The sequence below is a fragment of the Arachis hypogaea genome, chromosome 5 (genome assembly GCF_003086295.3).
Source record: "Arachis hypogaea cultivar Tifrunner chromosome 5, arahy.Tifrunner.gnm2.J5K5, whole genome shotgun sequence".
Taxonomy (NCBI): Eukaryota; Viridiplantae; Streptophyta; class Magnoliopsida; order Fabales; family Fabaceae; genus Arachis; species Arachis hypogaea.
The window spans coordinates 39,401,653-39,420,818 of record NC_092040.1 but is presented as its reverse complement, the minus strand read 5'-3'; the positions used below and the strand labels follow the sequence as shown (position 1 = coordinate 39,420,818).

The window sequence follows — 19,166 nt, the reverse complement described above, 5'->3', positions numbered from 1 at the left end:
TGCATATGATCAATTTTCATGGCAACAACCTCCACCAATGCACTATGAAGAAGAGCCATCCTATGATGCATACCAACCCAATGGCTATGGTGAACCACCTTGTGATTTTCAAGAACCACCACCATATGCCTATGAACCATATCCTCAACATGAGCCGCAACCATTCTCACAAGCCTCTCCATACCAAGCACCTTCCTATGATCCATATCCATCATATGACCAATCATCCATACCATATTTTTATGACCATTATGAGCACGAACCTTTTGAACCACCGCAACCCTATCAAGATCACTACAAAGAACCACCTCAATACACACCATCTCCACAACCTTACCAAGAAGAACCACCTTCCTATTATGAACCCTCTCTTCAAAATGATGACCCTTCTTACCCACCACAAGCGCCAATAAACGATTCTCTCACTTTGTTACTTCAAGGACAAGAAGCCATGAAGCGGGATACACTTGAGTTTGTGACCAACTTGACCAAGGTAGTGTCCACCTTAGCCTACCGATGTTTGAACGCTCAAGGTACTCCCATGATCCCATGCGAGAAGTCAAAAGAAGAACAAAGCATGAAGGAGAAATTGGAAGATTTGGTGGGGGATGGAGGATACTATTTTGTGTTGGAACAATTGGAGGAGCCAATGATCATTGAAGAAAAGGAAGAGGTGGTTGAAGATTTAGGAGATGTTGAAAGTCCAAGGGAATGTAGCACCATGGAGCACTTTTCCAAGAAGCTTGAAATTGATGTTGAGGAGGGTGCGCAACCTCCAAGGCATACCATCATTGAAGACTTGGGAGAAGCTTATCAAGAGATGGATTCAATCATGGATGAATTCCTATCTACAATCGAATCCTCTCCCATTGGACATGAAGTTGGAGCTATAGGAGAGTGTGTACAACCCCCCACGGAAAACGAAAATGGCATGGTATATATTGAAATTGAAGAATATGAAGAGGTTGATCAAGAGATGAATTCATTCATCGATGAATTCCTATCCAAGGTTGAATCACCTCCCACTAAACAAAGTGTCAACACCACGCCAAGTGAAAAAGGGGATAAGGTTGAACTTGAAGAAGCTTGTGAAGAGGTGGAAACAACCAAAGATGAGCACAAAGAGGTAGATCTTGCATCGTCTAAGTGTGGGGAAATCTTCCTTCCCAAGCTACCATCAAACGCAACATTTGAGTGGGTAAAATCTCTATCTCTAAGCTTTAATTTCTCACTTGAATATGGTTTGATTGAAAATGATGGTCAACTTAGAACTCTTTGTGGAATTAAAAGTAAGAATGAGTTGTGTAGTGGTTGGAAAGTAGGTGTTAAGCTCATTAAGGTCAAGGCCTCAAGGTATAGGGATGATATTGGGACAAGGATCACCTTGTATGGATCTAGGAGTAAGCATTGTTGGAGTAAAGAGAATTCTGTGTATCCACCACATTTATATCAACCACCCATCCGACAAAATCATGGAACTCAACTAACGGACGGATGCGAAAATAAGATATGGGATCCCGGTTCGATATATGAAGACCAAATATGGGGACTCGTATTTTGGGTAGAAATCTGCCCAAACTCAATGAAAATGGTTGGAAATTCTGTCAACCAATTGAAGAGCATGGATCCTTGGAGATTCAAGGATGAGTACAAACATAAGCCACCATGACAAAGAGCTTCTCAAATGTCCAACTTAAGGACTTAAACTAAAAGTGCTAGGTGGGAGACACCCCACCATGGTAAACTCTTTCCAATCTTTTACATTTACTTAATAAGTGATTTGAGTTACCATTGTAGGTAGATGTTTCATACAAATTTGTTTGTACAATTTCATTGTTAGCTTAGTCATATACATGTTGTGTTTAGTAGTAGATGAATAATATCAAAATTGCATTTTTGTGAATTGTATGATAGATGAGTGAATAAGAGTTGTGAACACTAAGGGGAGCACCAGGAATTTGTTTCAAAAAAAAAAAAAAAAAGGGGTTGGACGCGAGCGCACCATGTCCGCGCACGCGTCCCTGTAAGGATGCACCACGAGCCAACAGTCCAGAGAGTTGGGCCTCCCTTGGGCAAATATCATGCCTCCAGCCCAGCTCGACCCACGCGGACGCGCACAACGTGCGTGCGCGCCGTTTTTAAGAACATAAACATGCACGCGGACGCGCACATGCCGCGTCCGCGCCGATTCGCTGCTGCAGGTCTTTGAGCCAAACTCCAGAGAGTTGAGCCGGCTCTGGGCTAGCTTTAGGCCCCAGGCTCAACTCAACCTGCGCGGGCGCGCACATCGCGCTAACGCGCCATCTCATACCTTAGCAATGTACGCGGACGCGTCCCTGCCGCGCGCGCGTCCGTGAGTGCTGCCACCAATCTAGGCCACAGACCCGAGAGTTGGGCGTGCCTCGAGCCCACTCCAAGCCTCAGGCTCAACTCAACCTACGCCGGCGCGCACATCGCGCCAACGCGCCGACTCATACCTTAGCAATGTACGCGGACGCGTGCGTGCCGCATGCGCGCCGATCTGAATGCGCAACTTCCGGGCCATTCTCCAGAGAGTTAGGCCTCCCTTGGGCCAACTCTATGCCTCTAGCCCAACCTCATGCACGCGTGCGCACGCTGTACGCGCACGCGTCCCTTTCCATATTTCTCATCCACGCGTAAGCGCAATGTACGCGCACGCGTAGGTTCCAAGTTCCATCAAGGGACGCGGACGCGCAAGGTGCGCGCTCGCGTCGATTTAAAATTAGGATAACCCTAATACGCGATGCGCACTGTGCAGTCGCGCACACCATCACCCATCACCATCTTCTTCCTCCTCTCAACCTCCTAACCCCATAACCACCACCATCTCATCCCTCCGGCCTCACCTCCGGCCAACGCAAACACCCTCTCAACTCACCACCGCCTATTCCCATTCTCTCTTTCTTCCTCCACTCACCTCCCTCTCCTTCCCTCTGTCGCCCCGCTCACCGCCGTCCCAACTCCGGCAGTTTCTGCCGCCACCCAGTCTTCACCGCCGGCAGTCCTTCCATCTCTCTCTCTCGCCCCATCCTTGCTCACTCGCTCTCTCTCATCCACTTCCCTCTCCCCTTTTCCCGGGGCAGAACCACCATCCACCGCCGCTGCTCGACTTTCCGGCCACCGTTCACGGCGGCGCAATACTTGCTTAGCCTTATTTCTTCCCCATTCTCCTTTCCATTACTGAGTTCTCTGCTCCCAGGTTCCTGCTCCGCTTATGCATTTTCTCTGTTTTCTTTTGTTGCTCATGTATATTAGTTAGTTCAATTACATGTTAGTTAGTTGAATTCATATTTTACATGTTAGGTTAGATAGATATATCTGCGGTTAGGTAGCTAGGGCTGGATAGAGGATTCTAGGCCTGATAAGTGCCCCGTTCGTGCTTCATTTGCTGTTTGCTATGTGGATGTTGCATGTTGCTTTTGGACTATTTTTGTGTCCTTCTTGCTGCCTGAATCCCATTTTAGTGGTGCTGTACTATTTGATGTTGTTTGCTATGCTAACTGTAATCATTTGCTATTCGGGAACGTCCTGTTTTAAGCCGGAATGCTGCCCGATTTTCAAGAAAATTGGTTTTATTTTGGTCTTTAATTCAATTTTGGGCAACATTCCGTTTACCTTTTGACTTCCTGGATTTGCATCTTATTTGTGAACATGAACCACAACTCTCCCGTTCACTATGCATAAATCTCATCATATTACTAATCCATTTTCTTTAACCTACTACTTTCTTTAACTTTCTAACTTCCGCTCACTTTAACCCTCTTTAACAATTCTTTCCAAAATATGATGATTTTCTTGCATTTTGAATATGAGTGGTCAATTTTAAAGAAATTTACTTTCTTGGTTCATTTGTTCACTTTTACATATTCATTACAACATCAAAGATTGTCTCTTTTTGCTATTTGCCTCCTGAACATGCTTTATTTGTTAAATGCTAAATGTCTTATATATCCTATCATACTTTTCAGGATGACTGACAAAGGCAAAGCCATAGCCACTACCTCCAAAAAGAGAAAACACTCTACCCCTTCTCTTCCTTCCACTTTTAAGAATTATGCCAAGAATCCATTGAATGATGTGGACAAAGAAAATCAACAGTTACCTTCCACCAATCCTGAAAAATTCCCTAATCTCTACTGTGAGCTCCGGTTTTCTAAGTATCGGACTACAAAGCTCAACATTGAGAAGAAGCTACTTCTCCCGATGGATGTGAGACGTTCTATTTCCGGTCGGATCATTGATTTGGGTATTGACTTTGTTGACCGAGATCTGGGGGATATTAATGTTTCTTGGGTGAAGGAATTCTACTGTAACTTCTTCCGTCCGACATTAGATTCGGTTCAGGTGAGGGGTAGGGAGATTATGATCACTGAGACTGCCATTGAGGAGGCACTACAGTGCAGACATGTCCCTGATCAGATGTTTGTGGCACAGGGCCTTGAGTTACCTCCGCTTCCCGACTCTCCGGCCTCCGATGATCAGGATCATCAGGAGGAGGTTGCGGAGGCGCCGGTTCAGCAGCATTCCCCTGCCACTACAGAGCCACTAGAGATTCATGAGGAGCTGGTTCCACAGACAGAGCCTGAGCCTATCGTTGTACCTCCCACTGATCCTCCGGTTTAGCATCGAGGACGATGCTTGGTTTTAAGTGTGGGGAAGGCACCGGTAGCATTATTTGGGAACCGGTGAACTTTTTCAGCCTAGTTATCCTATTTTGCACATTTTGTATATATTTGGATGCATTTTTAGTTTACTTTAGATACTTTTATTGCTCATTTTGGATTTTAGTTACTTTGATGACTTTGATGCTTGTGGATATTTTTAGATATTTTGGATACTTTTAGATTTCGTACTTTAGTTGGATTTTCTTTATACATTTTGTTTATTTTTACTTTTAGTTGTAGTTGTGATTAGAAATCATATTTTGGATTGCAAATATTTAGTTACCCTTTTTACATGAAAAATTGATTTTAAATGAGAAAAAGAAAAGGGTGAACTAAGAAAATTTTTGAATTTTTCAATCACAACAATACTTGGTCAAACATTGAAAGTTTCCAAGAAGTTTAAATATAGGGCATCAACCCAATTGATTGAAAAGAAAATTTTTGGTAAAACCTGCTTGAATTTCATACTTTGTGAAGCATGTATTGAACCAAGAACACAAGCTTGTGAGACTTGAGCCTATTGATGTGGTTACATTTTATAACCACTTATTTTCCATTCTTGTGTGAAATTGCTCTCTTTCTATGATTGTAATCCTTGATTTGCTTGATTCTATATGTCCATTTATTTCTTGTATTTATGCATTTATATGATTGAGGCCATTACTTCATTAGCCACTTGCCCAAATAGCCAACCTTTTATTCTCCATTGTTAGCCAATTTTGAGCCTATACTTAACCAACTTGTTCTCAATTTAGCTCATTACAAGCCTAAGGCGAAAAACCAATGAAAAGTCCTTGTTTGGATCTTTGATTAGCCTAGGCTAGTGAGAGTGTTTATTATTCAAAGTTGGCGAGGTTTGGGAACATTGGATGGGATAAAAGGGGTAGTACACCTTCATGTTTAGGAATTGGGTACATACTCATGTATTAATCAAATGAATAGACCTTATGCATTGATGTTCTTGTATATAGTTTGACAAAAGAAAAAAAAATGAAAAAAAATGATGATGACGAAAAGAAAAAAAAAAGAATAGAAAAAGAAAGACAAAAGAAAGAAAATAATAAAAAGGGGACAAAATGCCCCAAAGTGAAGTCAATAAAAAGGGATCAATGCATAAGTGTTATGAATCTATTAAGGATGCATGAATATGTAAGAAAAAGTGAAGAATGGGTAGTTAGAATAGTTTGAATTTGTATAGGTCATTATATAGGCTAGGTGGGAAGGTCTATGCTAATCAAAGATTCAAATATTAGCCACTTAACCGTAAATGATCCTACCTTGACCCTAACCCCATTACAACCGAAATGAAAGACCTCATGATGAATGTATGCATGCATTGAATAAATGTTGATTGTTAGAAGAAAATCAAATTTTGGAAAGCTTGATTAGAAGAGAATTGAGTGATTGACCCTTAAACACTTGAGTGAATAGAGCGGATACACATATCCGGTGAGGGTTCAAAAGTTCAATCACATGTGCTCACCCATATTATCTATATTCTTGCAAGTTTAAACTCTTTTTGATAATTCAATACAATTGTGGTTTGGAATTAATTCCTATTGCCTAGCCCTTGTGCTTACACATACTCTCTTGGCAAGTTGATATGTTTGAATTAAGCATTTGCATTTATTTTAGGTAGTTGCATTTAGATAGGATTCATGTAGTTTAGTTGCATTCAATGTCATAACCCTTAGTTCCTTCTTATTTTAGCATGAGGACATGCTAAGGTTTAAGTGTGGGGAGGTTGACAAACCCCAATTTGAGGGTTTATCTTGTATTGAATTTAGAGTATTTTGATAACCTTTTGTCACATTTAGCCTATAAATTAGCATGGTTTTGCTATCTCTCCCATATTTGTGCTTAAGTGTAAAAACATGCTTTTTAAGCCTTATTTTAATGAATTTTAATTTCTCTTTGATTCCATAAGATGCCTTGATGTGTTTGTTAGTAATCTCAGGTTGAAATAGGCTAGACATGGATCAAGGGAAGCAAGGAAGGAAGCATACAAGTGGAGAGAAGCACAAAAAAGCCAAAGATCTGATCCAGGCCATGCACGCGTACGCGCACAAGGCGCTCGCGCGCACATTGCGAAAAGGCCAAGGACGCGCACGCGTACCATGCGCGCACGCGCCGATGATGGCACATGACTTCATTTATGAAGCACGTGCCTGGCGATTTTGGAAGGTTTTCAGCAACCAATTTTGGCGCCAAAATGCACATAAAAGCCAAGGATTGAAGGGGATTGACATACACTAATTCATTCACAAAGGAGACACACATACACACACACATTAGGATTAGTTTAGTTTAGTTTTCTAGAGAGAGAAGCTCTCACTTCTCTCTAGAATTAGGATTAGGTTTAGGTTAATCTCTCTTCTTAGATCTAGGTTTAATTCATGCTTCGATTCAATTTTCCTTTATCAATTCTCAATCTTCTCATCTCTCTCTTTCTAGTTATGTGTTTCTATAATTGTAATTCTTCATTTTGTTTTGAATAGATTGTTGTTCTTTAGTTTCATTTCAATAATGCAATTGAGGTAATTCATGATAATTGTGATTTCCTTGATTGTTGTTGTTAATTCTTTGCAATAATTGTTGTTAGATTCCATTCTTGTTGTCAATTTACTATGCTTTTCTTTTATGCCTTCCAAGTGTTTGATGAAATGCTTGGTTGGGTTTTGGAGTAGCTTTTGTTCCTCTTGGCTTTGGTTGAGTAATTAGTGACTCTTGAGTTATCTAATCCTTTTGTTGATTGATAATTAGAAGTTGCTAATTGATTTGAATACCTCTAAAGCTAGTCTTTCCCTTAGGATTTGATTAGGACTTGAGGAATCAAATTGATTCATCCACTTGACTTTCCTCCATGGTTAGAGGTTAACTAAGTGGAAGCAATTAATAATTCTCATCACAATTGAGTAAGATAACTAGGATAGAACTTCTAGTTCTCATATCTTGCCAAGAGCCTTTTATAGTTGTTAGTTTACTTTCATTGCCATTTACTTTCATGCCTCTTATCAAAAACCCCAAAACAACTCACAACCAATAACAAGACACTTTATTGTAGTCCTAGGGAGAACGACCCGAGGTCCAATACTTCGGTTTATAAATTTAGGGGTTTGTTTTAGTGACAAACAACTTTTTTGTATGAAAGGATTATTGCTTGGTTTAGAAACTATACTTGCAACGAGAATTCATTAGTGAAATTCTAAACCGTCAAAAATCCAATCGTCACATATCCTATATTATTACATCATACTCTTATTTATAGTATAATTCTTTAATTAGACTAGCCCAATACTAATTCTATCATCCACTTATCATATTTTTATTAGCCCCACTTATTAATGATATTAATTATAATATCATGTCCTTAATTATTCGGCATTCTTATAATCAATACTTAATATTCTCTTTTATAATTTAAATTTTATATTTAAGAATACAATAAAGACTAATAATGATAAAAAAATGGCAATATGCATTAAATGATTTAAATTAAACTTTGTTTCCGTTAATCCATGTATTATCATTTAATGGAATAATAAATGAGAAAGCATTGTGTAATAAGGTTATCATTTGTTAGAAGGTTCTTGAAGACCACATACTCTTTCAAAGGTTAAAATCACAATTCTAGTTCAATTACAAGCACAATTGGGAGGCCAAGAAATTTTACTAGAAGTCACCTTTATCATTGTAAATAGTATGACATTTGAATTCGACCTTAACACGGTCAGGAGCGCAGGTACATATAAGTAAAGGGGCAATGCCCCCCCCCCCATTTTAGTTTTTATTTAAAAAAAAAAATAGTTTGGTCCCCCTTTCTTTATTTCCCATCCCCCTTGCCCCCACTCTTTTTGTTCTATCTTTTTCAACCCCCCCTTTTAATTCCTACAAAAAAAACCCAACCCAATAGCCCATTCCCTATCCTTTTTTTATTTTCCAATCCCTATCCTTTTTTTTTATTTTCCAACGTCAGTTCCCCATCCCCTTTTTTTATTTTCCAATTTCCAGCATACAACCAGTCTCTCCCTCTTCCCTTTCTCACTTTGGCTTTCCAAAATTGTAGGTAACAACTTTTTCTATTTTTTTTCTTTATCTCTTTAATCTTCTTATGTTTTACAGTTTTACCTCTTTGACTCTTATTTTTTTTTTGTTTTTTTGCAGATTAAAAAAAATAATAGTTTAACAAGTGATTTTTCACTCTTCTTTCTCAAAAAAGGTTTTATTTTTATTTTTTTATATATTTAGTTATTTACTTAATTAGTTAATTTATTATTATTTGTTAATTAAGTTTATATTATTATATGTTAGCAGGGGCGCAGGTACATATAAGTAAAGGGGGCAATGGCCCCCCAAAATTTTAGTTTTTATTTAAAAAAAAAATTAGTTTGGTCCCCCCTTTCTTTATTTCCCATCCCCCTGCCCTCTCTCTTTTTGTTCTATCTTTTCCAACCCCCCCTTTTAATTCCTACAAAAAAAACTCAGCCCAATAGCTCATTCCCTATCCTTTTTTTATTTCCCAATCCCTATCCCTTTTTTTATTTCTTAACGTCAGTTTCCCCATCCCCTTTTTTTATTTTCCAATTTCCAGCATACAACCAGTCTCTCCCTCTCCCCCTTCTCGCTTTGGCTTTTCAAAATTGTAAGTAACAACTTTTTCTATTTTTTTTCTTTATCTCTTTAATCTTCTTATCTTTTACAGTTTTACCACTTTGACTCTTATTTTTTTATTTTTTTGCATATTAAAAATAAAGATAATAGTTTAACAAGTGATTTTTCACTCTTCTTTCTCAAAAAAGTTCTATTTTTATTCTTTTTTATATATTTAGTTATTTACTTAATTAGTTAATTTATTATTATTTGTTAATTAAGTTTATATTATTATATGTTAGTTTGTATATTTAGTTTTTTTTATTAGTTAACTATTTAAATTTAATTACAATTTTATATTATTTATAATTATACTAGGATGTTAGTATTATTGTTCTAAATTTTAATATTTTATTTTAAATTGAAATATAATTTTTATATTTTATAAAGATTTAGACTGTAATTTATACTTTTTGCTAAATATATTTTTAATTATAGGAACTTATTTGGCCATTTGAATTATGAGTAAGTTCAAAACCATTGATACATTTTTTAAAAGAAAAGATCAAGAGAATGAAGATGCTTCTATTATTACTACTCCAATACTTGAGGGGTCATCAAATTTCATTACTTCAAGTTCTTCATTGAATAGCTCAAAGCGTCCACGACTTATTCCAAATCAACTAGATGTTTTTCATTTGGAAAGAGATTCTGGAATGCGACCAATGATTTGGAAGTTTTCTCCAAATAAAAGAGATGAAATCCGTCGGGCTTATATTAAAGTTGGGCCAAATCAACCAATTCTTGATAATTATACATTTTCTGGTGATAAAAGTCATCGTCGCTTTCAAGCTTCATGGTTTAAATTGTTCCCATCTTGGTTAGAATATTCTATAGAAGATGATGCTATATATTGTTTTCCATGCTTTCTTTTTGCTAAGGAATCTTCAATCAATATGGGTTCAAATACTTTTATTGAGAATAGTTTCAGGAATTGGAAGAAAGTAAATTGTGGAAAAGAATGTGCTCTTTTGAATCACATTGGCAAAGGTCCTAACTCATTCCATCATAAGGCGCTGAAATCATGTGATGATTTGATGAAACAATCACAACATATTGACAGACTTCTTCATAAGCAAACATCAGAAGAGATTGAAAAGAATCAAGTTCGATTAGGAGCATCTATAGATTGCATTAGATGGTTGACATTTCAAGGTTGTGCATACAGAGGACATGATGAAAGCCAAAGTTCAAGCAACAGAGGTAACTTTTTGGAAATGTTGAAATTTTTGGGATCTTACAATGAAAGAGTGAAAAAGAATATTTTGGAAAATGCTCCAAAAAATGCTAAGTATACTTCAAATGATGTCCAAAAAGAAATTCTACATATTCTTGCTACTAAGGTGAGAAATTCAATTAGAGAAGAGATTGGAGATGCCAAATTTTGTATTATTATTGGTGAAGCTAGAGATGAATCTAAAAAGGAGCAAATGGCCATTGTTTTGAGATTTGTTACTCTAGATGATTTTGTTAAAGAGAGATTCTTTGATCTTGTGCATGTCACTGATACTTGTGCAACAACTTTAAAGAAAAAATTGATTTCTGTCCTTTCTCATTATAATCTTCAAGTTGAAAATATTAGGGATCAAGGGTATGATGGTGCTAGCAACATGCGGGGTGAGTGGAATGGTTTGCAAGCTTTGTTTCTTAAAGATTCTCCACAAGCATACTATGTGCATTGTTTTGCTCATAGGTTACAATTAGCATTGGTAGCAGCTTCAAGAGAGGTACTTCAAATTCATGAATTTTTTACTCAATTAAACTCTATTGTCACTATTGTTAGTGCTCCTTCAAAAAGACATGATCAATTACAAGAAGCTCCAGCAATTGAAAATGCAAACTTGGTTGCTCAAAATGAATTAGAAACAGGCAAATGTGCGAATCAAATAAGCACTTTACAAAGAGTTGGGGATACTCGATGGAGCTCTCACTTTAATTCTATTTGCAGTTTGGTAAAAATGTTTACTGCTACCAATATTGTTCTCAATAATATCATTGAAGACGGGACAACTTATGCACAAAGAGGTGAGGCTTATGGTGTTAGTAAAATATTATTGTCATTTGAATTTGTTTTCACTTTGCACTTGATGAAAGAGATTATGGGAATCACTAATGTTCTTTGCCAAGCACTGCAACAACAATCTCAAGATATTCTTAATGCAATGCATATTGTTTCTACATCAAAGTTACTTCTTCAACAATTAAGAGATGGTGGATGGTGCAATTTTCTTGCTAATGTTAAAGATTTTTGTGAAAAACATGAAATTGAAGTCCCTAATATGAGTGCACAATATGTTTTTGGAAGAGGTCGATCTCGTCAACCAAGTGTGACAGATGAGCATTATTATCGAATAGATGTATTTTTGGCAACAATTGACTCTCAAATACAAGAGTTGAATAGTAGATTTAATGAGCAAACAATAGAGCTTTTGACTTTGAGTTGTGCTTTGGATCCTAAGGACAATTTCAAATCATTTAATATTGAAGAAATTAGCAAGTTAGCAGAGAAGTTTTATCTCCTTGACTTTCCTTCTAATAAGCTAAATATTTTGAAATCTCAGTTGCAACATTATCAGCATGATATACCAAATCATTTGAAAGGCATTGGTACACTTTCTGAATTGTGCAACAAGTTGTAAGAAACAGGAAAATCAAGAACTTATCACATGGTTGATAGATTAATACGTCTTGTTTTGACTCTACCAGTGTCTACAGCAACAACAGAAAGAGCTTTTTCAACAATGAAAATTGTTAAGACAAGACTCCGAAGTAAGATGGCTGATGAATTTTATGCAGACAATTTGCTCATCTATATAGAAAAAGAATTAGCAGCTATTTTCGACACAAATTCAATTATAGATGATTTTGAAAATAGAAAAAAATGTCGAATAGCCTTTTCATGATACAAAACTGTAAGTAGTAATTTTTATATATTATTGTCTTACTTTGATTGAGATTATATATATATTTTTTAATTTTATCAATAGAAATAGTAATATAAAATATAACACCGCCCCCCTAAATAGTTAGCCTAGCTCCGCCCCTGAACACGGTACCTATGTCAGAAGGAGTTGAAGAATAATTTAAACAACAGATGGACTCACCCGATGAGATTGTTGCCAGTCAACCAATTTTTGAGAATATAAAAACCATACATGCTTTGAGGAGGTATGGTAATAAATTGATTTTTTTGTATTTTTATGTGCATTTTTAATTATACTATACTAACTAAGTTCATACAGATAACATTCATAAGTTCATATTACATAACATCCATAATTTCATACAACTAACATCTAAAAATTAAATTCATGTTTATTAGATATTACATCTATACACATATCATTTTTTAGTCATTACATAAGTAACTATAAAGTTAACACAGAACTTTTTAAATATCATAATTGAATTTGAAAAAATGTCAAATTGTTAAATTAATTTATTCAATTAACAAATTCACTCATAACATCCATAAATTCATACACATAACCTCCACAATTTTCATATTAATAATATCTATAATTTTGTACTCATAATATTCATAATTTCATACATATGATGTCTATAATTAATAAATTTTTATAATTAATATTACCAAATTTTAAACTATGCATTTTATTGTATTCTTTAAATTATCTCATATGTGCACTAATAGATCATGATTTTAATTATTTTAATATTTTTATTTAATATTCATATGTATGTTTATTTATTGATTTTAATATAACGAGTTAATAATTATTTTTAAAAATTTATTTTTTTATTTCTATTTATATTTTATTTTTTATTTTCTAATAGTCTATATATAAAATATGAGTTATATAGTAAAAATTATTAAAAATTTTTTAATTTAACCTCTAATTTTTACAGAAATTTATTGCATTTTAATGAATAATAGTGTAATTGAAAAATATTATGAATTTAATTTGAAAAAAACTAAAATTAATTTTAAAAAATATTAATGACTCCAAACACCATGAATAATTAAAAAATATACGTCACTTATTTATTAAAAAAATAATTAATTTTACATAATATTTTTATATTATAATTATTCTCTTTACCTATCTAACATCACCGATACTATTTATACAACAAATATCATATGTCGCCAGAGAGAAGATAATGCTGTTGACCGCGAAGATAATTAATAAGGAAAAGTCTAGGGGTCAGTAATTTTATTGCATTTTAACCATATAACCAGTAGAAAAAGGTTAATTATTGGATGAAATCTCACACCAATTTCACGCCATCAAATCATCATTGATGACTAGTTGATGACTACTAATCACAAATGTTGTTACCTCCTAGCATTGCTCAACTAATAATTAATGTCATAACTTAACATTAATAACAACTTAAGATGTTATGTAAAAAGATTTAATTGTACGGATAATATAAAATGATTTTTTAACATGAAAACTGCTTTGAAATAGTAAATCCTTTTAGTTTAAAATTGCACTTTCTTTGGAAAATTTAAATCGTTTGATCAAATATAAATAATTAAATTATACCGTTAGTCCTTATATTTTTATTAAAATTATAAATTAATCTCTATTATTAAACATATACAGTTTACATATTTAAAATAATAAATATGTTAAAAATATTTTATTAAATTAAATATTTTTTAAATAATAAAAATTAAATTGTAAATTTTAATTCTCTTTAAAAATTTAATTATAAATTTATATTAGAAGAAGACGATGTGGTTTATTTTACTAAAGTTTTTATTTTAAAGAAAAAGTAAAATTATGACATAAGTATTACATAATTATATATATATAAAATAGGGCAAAAAACAGAAATAAATCAAGGGAGAAAATAATTTACGTGAATCAGCTAAAACAAAAACTGCTTCATGAATCTACCAATGCATATTTATATGTAGTTTGCACCAGCTTGATTCGAACTCCATTTCTACGTAATTCGAACCAGCTTGGTTCGAATTACACACAAACACACGCACATACTAATTCGAACATGGTATAATTCGAATTATGCTGTTAAAAAATTAATAATTTATTAAAAAAATGTTATTAAAAAATTTATTAAAAAAATTAATAATTTAAAAATTAAAAAATATATTTTATTCTATACAAAATAATTTTAAAAAATGGCTTAAAAGATGTTATGAGTACTATAAAAGTTTGTAATATTCTAGTAATTTAGGTAAATACATGATAAAAATATTTTTTCTTTAATTTCTAAATTATTAGTGACTATGTGGAGTATTTTTTAATGTCCTAAGTCATTTGAGAAATACTCTATATAGTCACTAATAATTTAGAAATTAAAGAAAAAATATTTTTATCATGTATTTACCTAAATCACTAGAATATTATAAACTTTTATAGTACTCATAACATCTTTTAAGCCATTTTTTAAAATTATTTTGTACAAAATAAAATATATTTTTTAATTATTTTATATGGAATAAAATATTTCTTTCATTTCTAAATTATTATTGACTATGTAGAATATTTTATTTAAAATTTGAGTACATGCATATATTTACCTAAGTTATTATAACATTATAAATTTTTATAGTACTCTTAACATTTTTTAAGCTATTTTTTTAAATTATTTTGCATAGCATAAAATATTTTTTATAGTATAATTTAAAAAAAATTATTAAAAAAATTTATTAAACAATGTTCATGAGCTATTAAAAATAGACAGAAAAATATTGTATGGAATTCGAATTGATAGCTCATTAATATTTTAAAGAAGTCTCGTAATTAAATATTTTGTTAGCTTTTTTTAATGTATGAAATAAAAAATATATTTTTTAATTTTTAAATTATTAATTTGTTTAATAAATTTTTTAATAACATTTTTTTAATAAATTATTAATTTTTTAACAGCATAATTCGAATTATACCATGAATTACTGTGTGTAATTCGAACCAAGCTGGTTTGAATTAGTGTGTGCGTATGTTTGTGTGTAATTCGAACCAAGCTGGTTCGAATTATAGTGTGTGTGATTGTGTATAATTCGAACAAAGCTTATTCGAACTACATATAAACATGCATTGGTGGATTCATGAAGCAGTTTTTATTTTGGCTGATTCACGTAAATTATTTTCTCCCTTAGCTTATTTCTGTTTTTTGCCCTAAAAAATAATATGTCAAAAATATAAAATTATCAAAATCTTAAATTTGTGTAATATGAATTGAGAGCAACCGTTGATGTAACGAGTGATATGATGATTGGATAAAGGGAACAAAGATGCTAAGAATAGTATTTTTAAATAATGATGCTTTTTAATATTATAAGTGATGGGAATATTTTGGTAAATTTCAGACCTCCTAATATATGTACGATCAATCATAAACATGTTACGCATCTTTGAGTGTTTGAAAAATGCTACTTTCTAAATATCATGCGTGATGGGAATATTGCGGTGAATTTGAGACCTCCTAATTAATATATGTACCATCAATGTTATAGAATTGGGTTCCTCTTACTTTTAACATTCTCTTTTGATTTTTTTCTAAAGAAAAACGCATAATGACTTGAATTGCACAAATTTTAATTAAAATTTTTACCTAATTTAACGTATTCTAAAACGTATTTAAAACAGGTTCAAAACGATGATGAAAGATACCTGTAAAAAATTTTAATGAATAAGTCAGTAAAAGTTTTATACAGACTTGTGTAAATTGAGATTTAAAAAGATCTAATTAATAGGGTATTTATAAAGATTATTTTTTTTATTGTACAAAAAATTACACCATGTCCGAATGAATATCTTTAAAGAGAATAACGATGAAGGTAATAGGAGGATCAGTGACTTACTCTTTAAATTGGATCGATGACAGCTTATGGTATTTGCACCCGAGTAGGTTAGACGAGTTGACCCACGTTTTTTTGGGTGCTGTGTAATGGTTTTGGGTCAATAGCATAGATTTGGGACAACTCCATAGTTGATGGATCAGCCTTTCTAGATTATGACCTTATTCTTTTCAGCCATGGTATAAACATCTCTACTTGAGGTTGGAATTGATATAGTCAGGAGATCTGGAATAGTCAATGTTGTCAGAAATTTTTTTTGTCAAGGTTGTAGCTTAATTTTCTATTTTGAGTTGTTTTTACACAAGTCGGTAAGCTAAGGTCGAGTCAACCTTCTTAGAGGAAGTCGTACTATATGTCTACAGATCTAAAGAGGTCGGCCATCTCGACGTGATTTGATAGATGTGTCAACTTCAACTATTCACGCGCTTTTTCAGCTACATTAGTAACTATGCACTACATTTAAATCAAGATAAAATTATCTCTTTTGCCCTTATTTATGGTGTTATATATAGCCCCTCTTCTTCACTCCTTCTTCACCTTTTCTTCTCCTTATAATATTTTTGTCTTTCTCATCCACTTTCTTTATAATTCTCAAATTCCACCGAATGTCTACCAATAAGCTAATCTTTTTTACCATATTTTTGTTTTTTAGGTTGGTACGCTTCTTAAAAATCTTTACTTTTTCTCTTTTGATTACTGTTTTAATTTGTTGTGTTGTTTGTGTTTTCTAATTTTTATTCTTTCTTTGATTTTTTTATCATGCGTGCCTTGAAATGATTTGTGGTAATGCTTTCTTTTTTGTTTGTTGTGAATTAGTTTTATGGTGTTGACACTTCTTTTTCAGAATAATTTTTTGTGGATAAAATATATTTATTGTCTCTATCGTTTTCCGAATTTTTTCAAAAATATTCTTAAAGTTTAATTTATTTCAATTTTACCCTCAATATTTAAAATAAGTTTCAATTTTATTACTGCTATTAAATTTTTAACAGTCAATTGTCAGTCAAAATTTATTTTTCTCATTTTACTCTTAAAAAAAATCTAATCCTAATTCCTATCCCAACCAACCCTAATCCCATTAAGCCCCACTACCACCCCTTCTTCCTCTGTTGACTACATTTTCCGCCATCCACCACCCTCACTTGTCGTTCTTATCACTACCGCCTCTCTTCTCCCTCTAGCTATCACCACTCACCGTCATCTTATCTCACACCGCCTCTCTTCTACCACCTCACCTTTACCATTATCATCAAGGTCATATTCATCAATTATAAATACAAAAATAATTACTACAATTATTTTTTTAATATTTTTAAAAAATAAAAAGCCAAGAGAGACGGGAGGAAAGCATTCCTAAGAGAAGTAGGGAAGAGAACAAGGCCATCGCAGTAGACGTGGTAACAACGACGACAACGACAAAAGAAAAGGAAGAAGGCGAGGATGCAGCGAAGAATGGAAGAGGTAGCAATAGCAAAACCATGTAGTGATAGTGGCAACTTGCATTGGTGACTGGCTCGCGGTGGTGGAGAAGGGGTGTCTAGGCTCAATGAAATTAGCAAAACAGACTGTTTGTGATTTGGGCTTTGAAAAGAGGTCGAAGGTGGCGACAAGGTCGTTGTGGATGCCTTCGTGTTAACTCTGAAATAGTGGTGGAGGTACAAGTAAGGGACTCCAATACTTAAGTCAATAAGACTTTAATGCAGACTTGTGCAAATTAAGATTGAAAAATACTATGGAGTATTTATAGAGAAGTGATGATTTGCTTATAACTTCTGAATCGTTTATGTATGAATAAGGGGTGGTTACTTCCCTTATTATATGAAAAGTTTACACCACATCCAAGTTGTTATCTTTAAGGAAAATAACAATGGAGGTAGTGTGGGTAGCAGTTACTTGCTTTCCAAGCCAGGTCGGGCACGAGTTTTGGTACCCGTATCCTGGGAAGATCGAACGAGTTGATCTATATTTTTTTGGGGAAGTGGATCCTCTCAATTTCTTTTCAATTGTTTAGTAAAATCTGATCTTTTATCATTCAATATTTTCTCTCACATATTTTTTTTTATCTCACTTAAAGAATGTAAAGTAAAAGATTATATTACCAAACAATTAAAACAATAAAAAATATTCATTTCCCTCCTTTGGGTGCTTTGTGATGGTTTTGGGCTAATCACATTAGTTTGTGACAATTCCATAATTGGTGGATCAACTTTTTCTAATTTTATTCTCTCGAGTCATGGTATGAACATGACGGACCAAGAACAAATTTAATTTTAGTTCATATCATTATTTTGTGTTGATTTTCTATGTATATATCAAATTAATATGTTAATATTTATTTTAAATTTTTAAAAGAATCTATGTTATATTGATATAATCATTAAATATAATATTAATTCTTTAAAATGCATAAATCTACATTGAAACAATTATATTTTGGGGATAAAAACCAAATACATTCTTAAATGCTTGAATTGAAACAAACCCATTTATATATCAATAAAGCTCTACATTTAACTCATTTAATCAACTAAATCTAACCAAGTTGCTCTAACTTAATTCATCTCCACGCGCCACTACCTCTAACTAACTCTTGTTTTTTTTTTTCAAATTTTCTCAGTATTTTCTGTGTTGTCTACTTTTTCTACTTTCTCTTCCTTTTCTGTGTTCTCTTCGTTTTCTGCATTCTTTTCATTTACGATCAATACTCTTTGATCTGATTAAAAGATTTAGATTAAATTTTTTTGAAAATAAGCAGTGAAATCATATTTGAACAAGTATTTAGTTTTCAAAGACATTGAATAATGCAAGTTCAGACTGCCAGTTGAACCATGATAAATTGAATTACTGTTTTGAAATGAATCAAGTCGATGAGGTTTAGTTCGATCCTAGTTAATGTTCTTCATTAGTAGTTGATGCTCCTATAGTTGAATAATTTCATTTTTGTTTGTAAAAATGGTGTTCATGGTTGAAGGTCTGGATTTAAATATAATGTAGGAGTTTTGAATTGTTATTTCGCTGAAACTGTTTCGTTC

General features: G+C 33.3%; 1 protein-coding gene across 1 annotated transcript; it reads left to right on the top strand.

Annotated features, from left to right (window-relative positions):
* Positions 1-4,383: 4,383 nt before the first annotated feature.
* On the top strand, positions 4,384-11,974 carry LOC112803487 (uncharacterized). Its single transcript, XM_025846977.1, has 3 exons — positions 4,384-4,617; positions 9,000-9,007; positions 9,835-11,974. Exons 1-3 carry the CDS (start codon positions 4,384-4,386, stop codon positions 11,972-11,974), a joined length of 2,382 nt encoding a protein of 793 aa, XP_025702762.1.
* Positions 11,975-19,166: the final 7,192 nt, after the last annotated feature.

Coding starts and splice junctions, on each gene's coding strand:
- LOC112803487 (XM_025846977.1), top strand. CDS start 4,384: ATGATCACTGAGACTGCCATTGAGGAGGCACTACAGTGCAGACATGTC.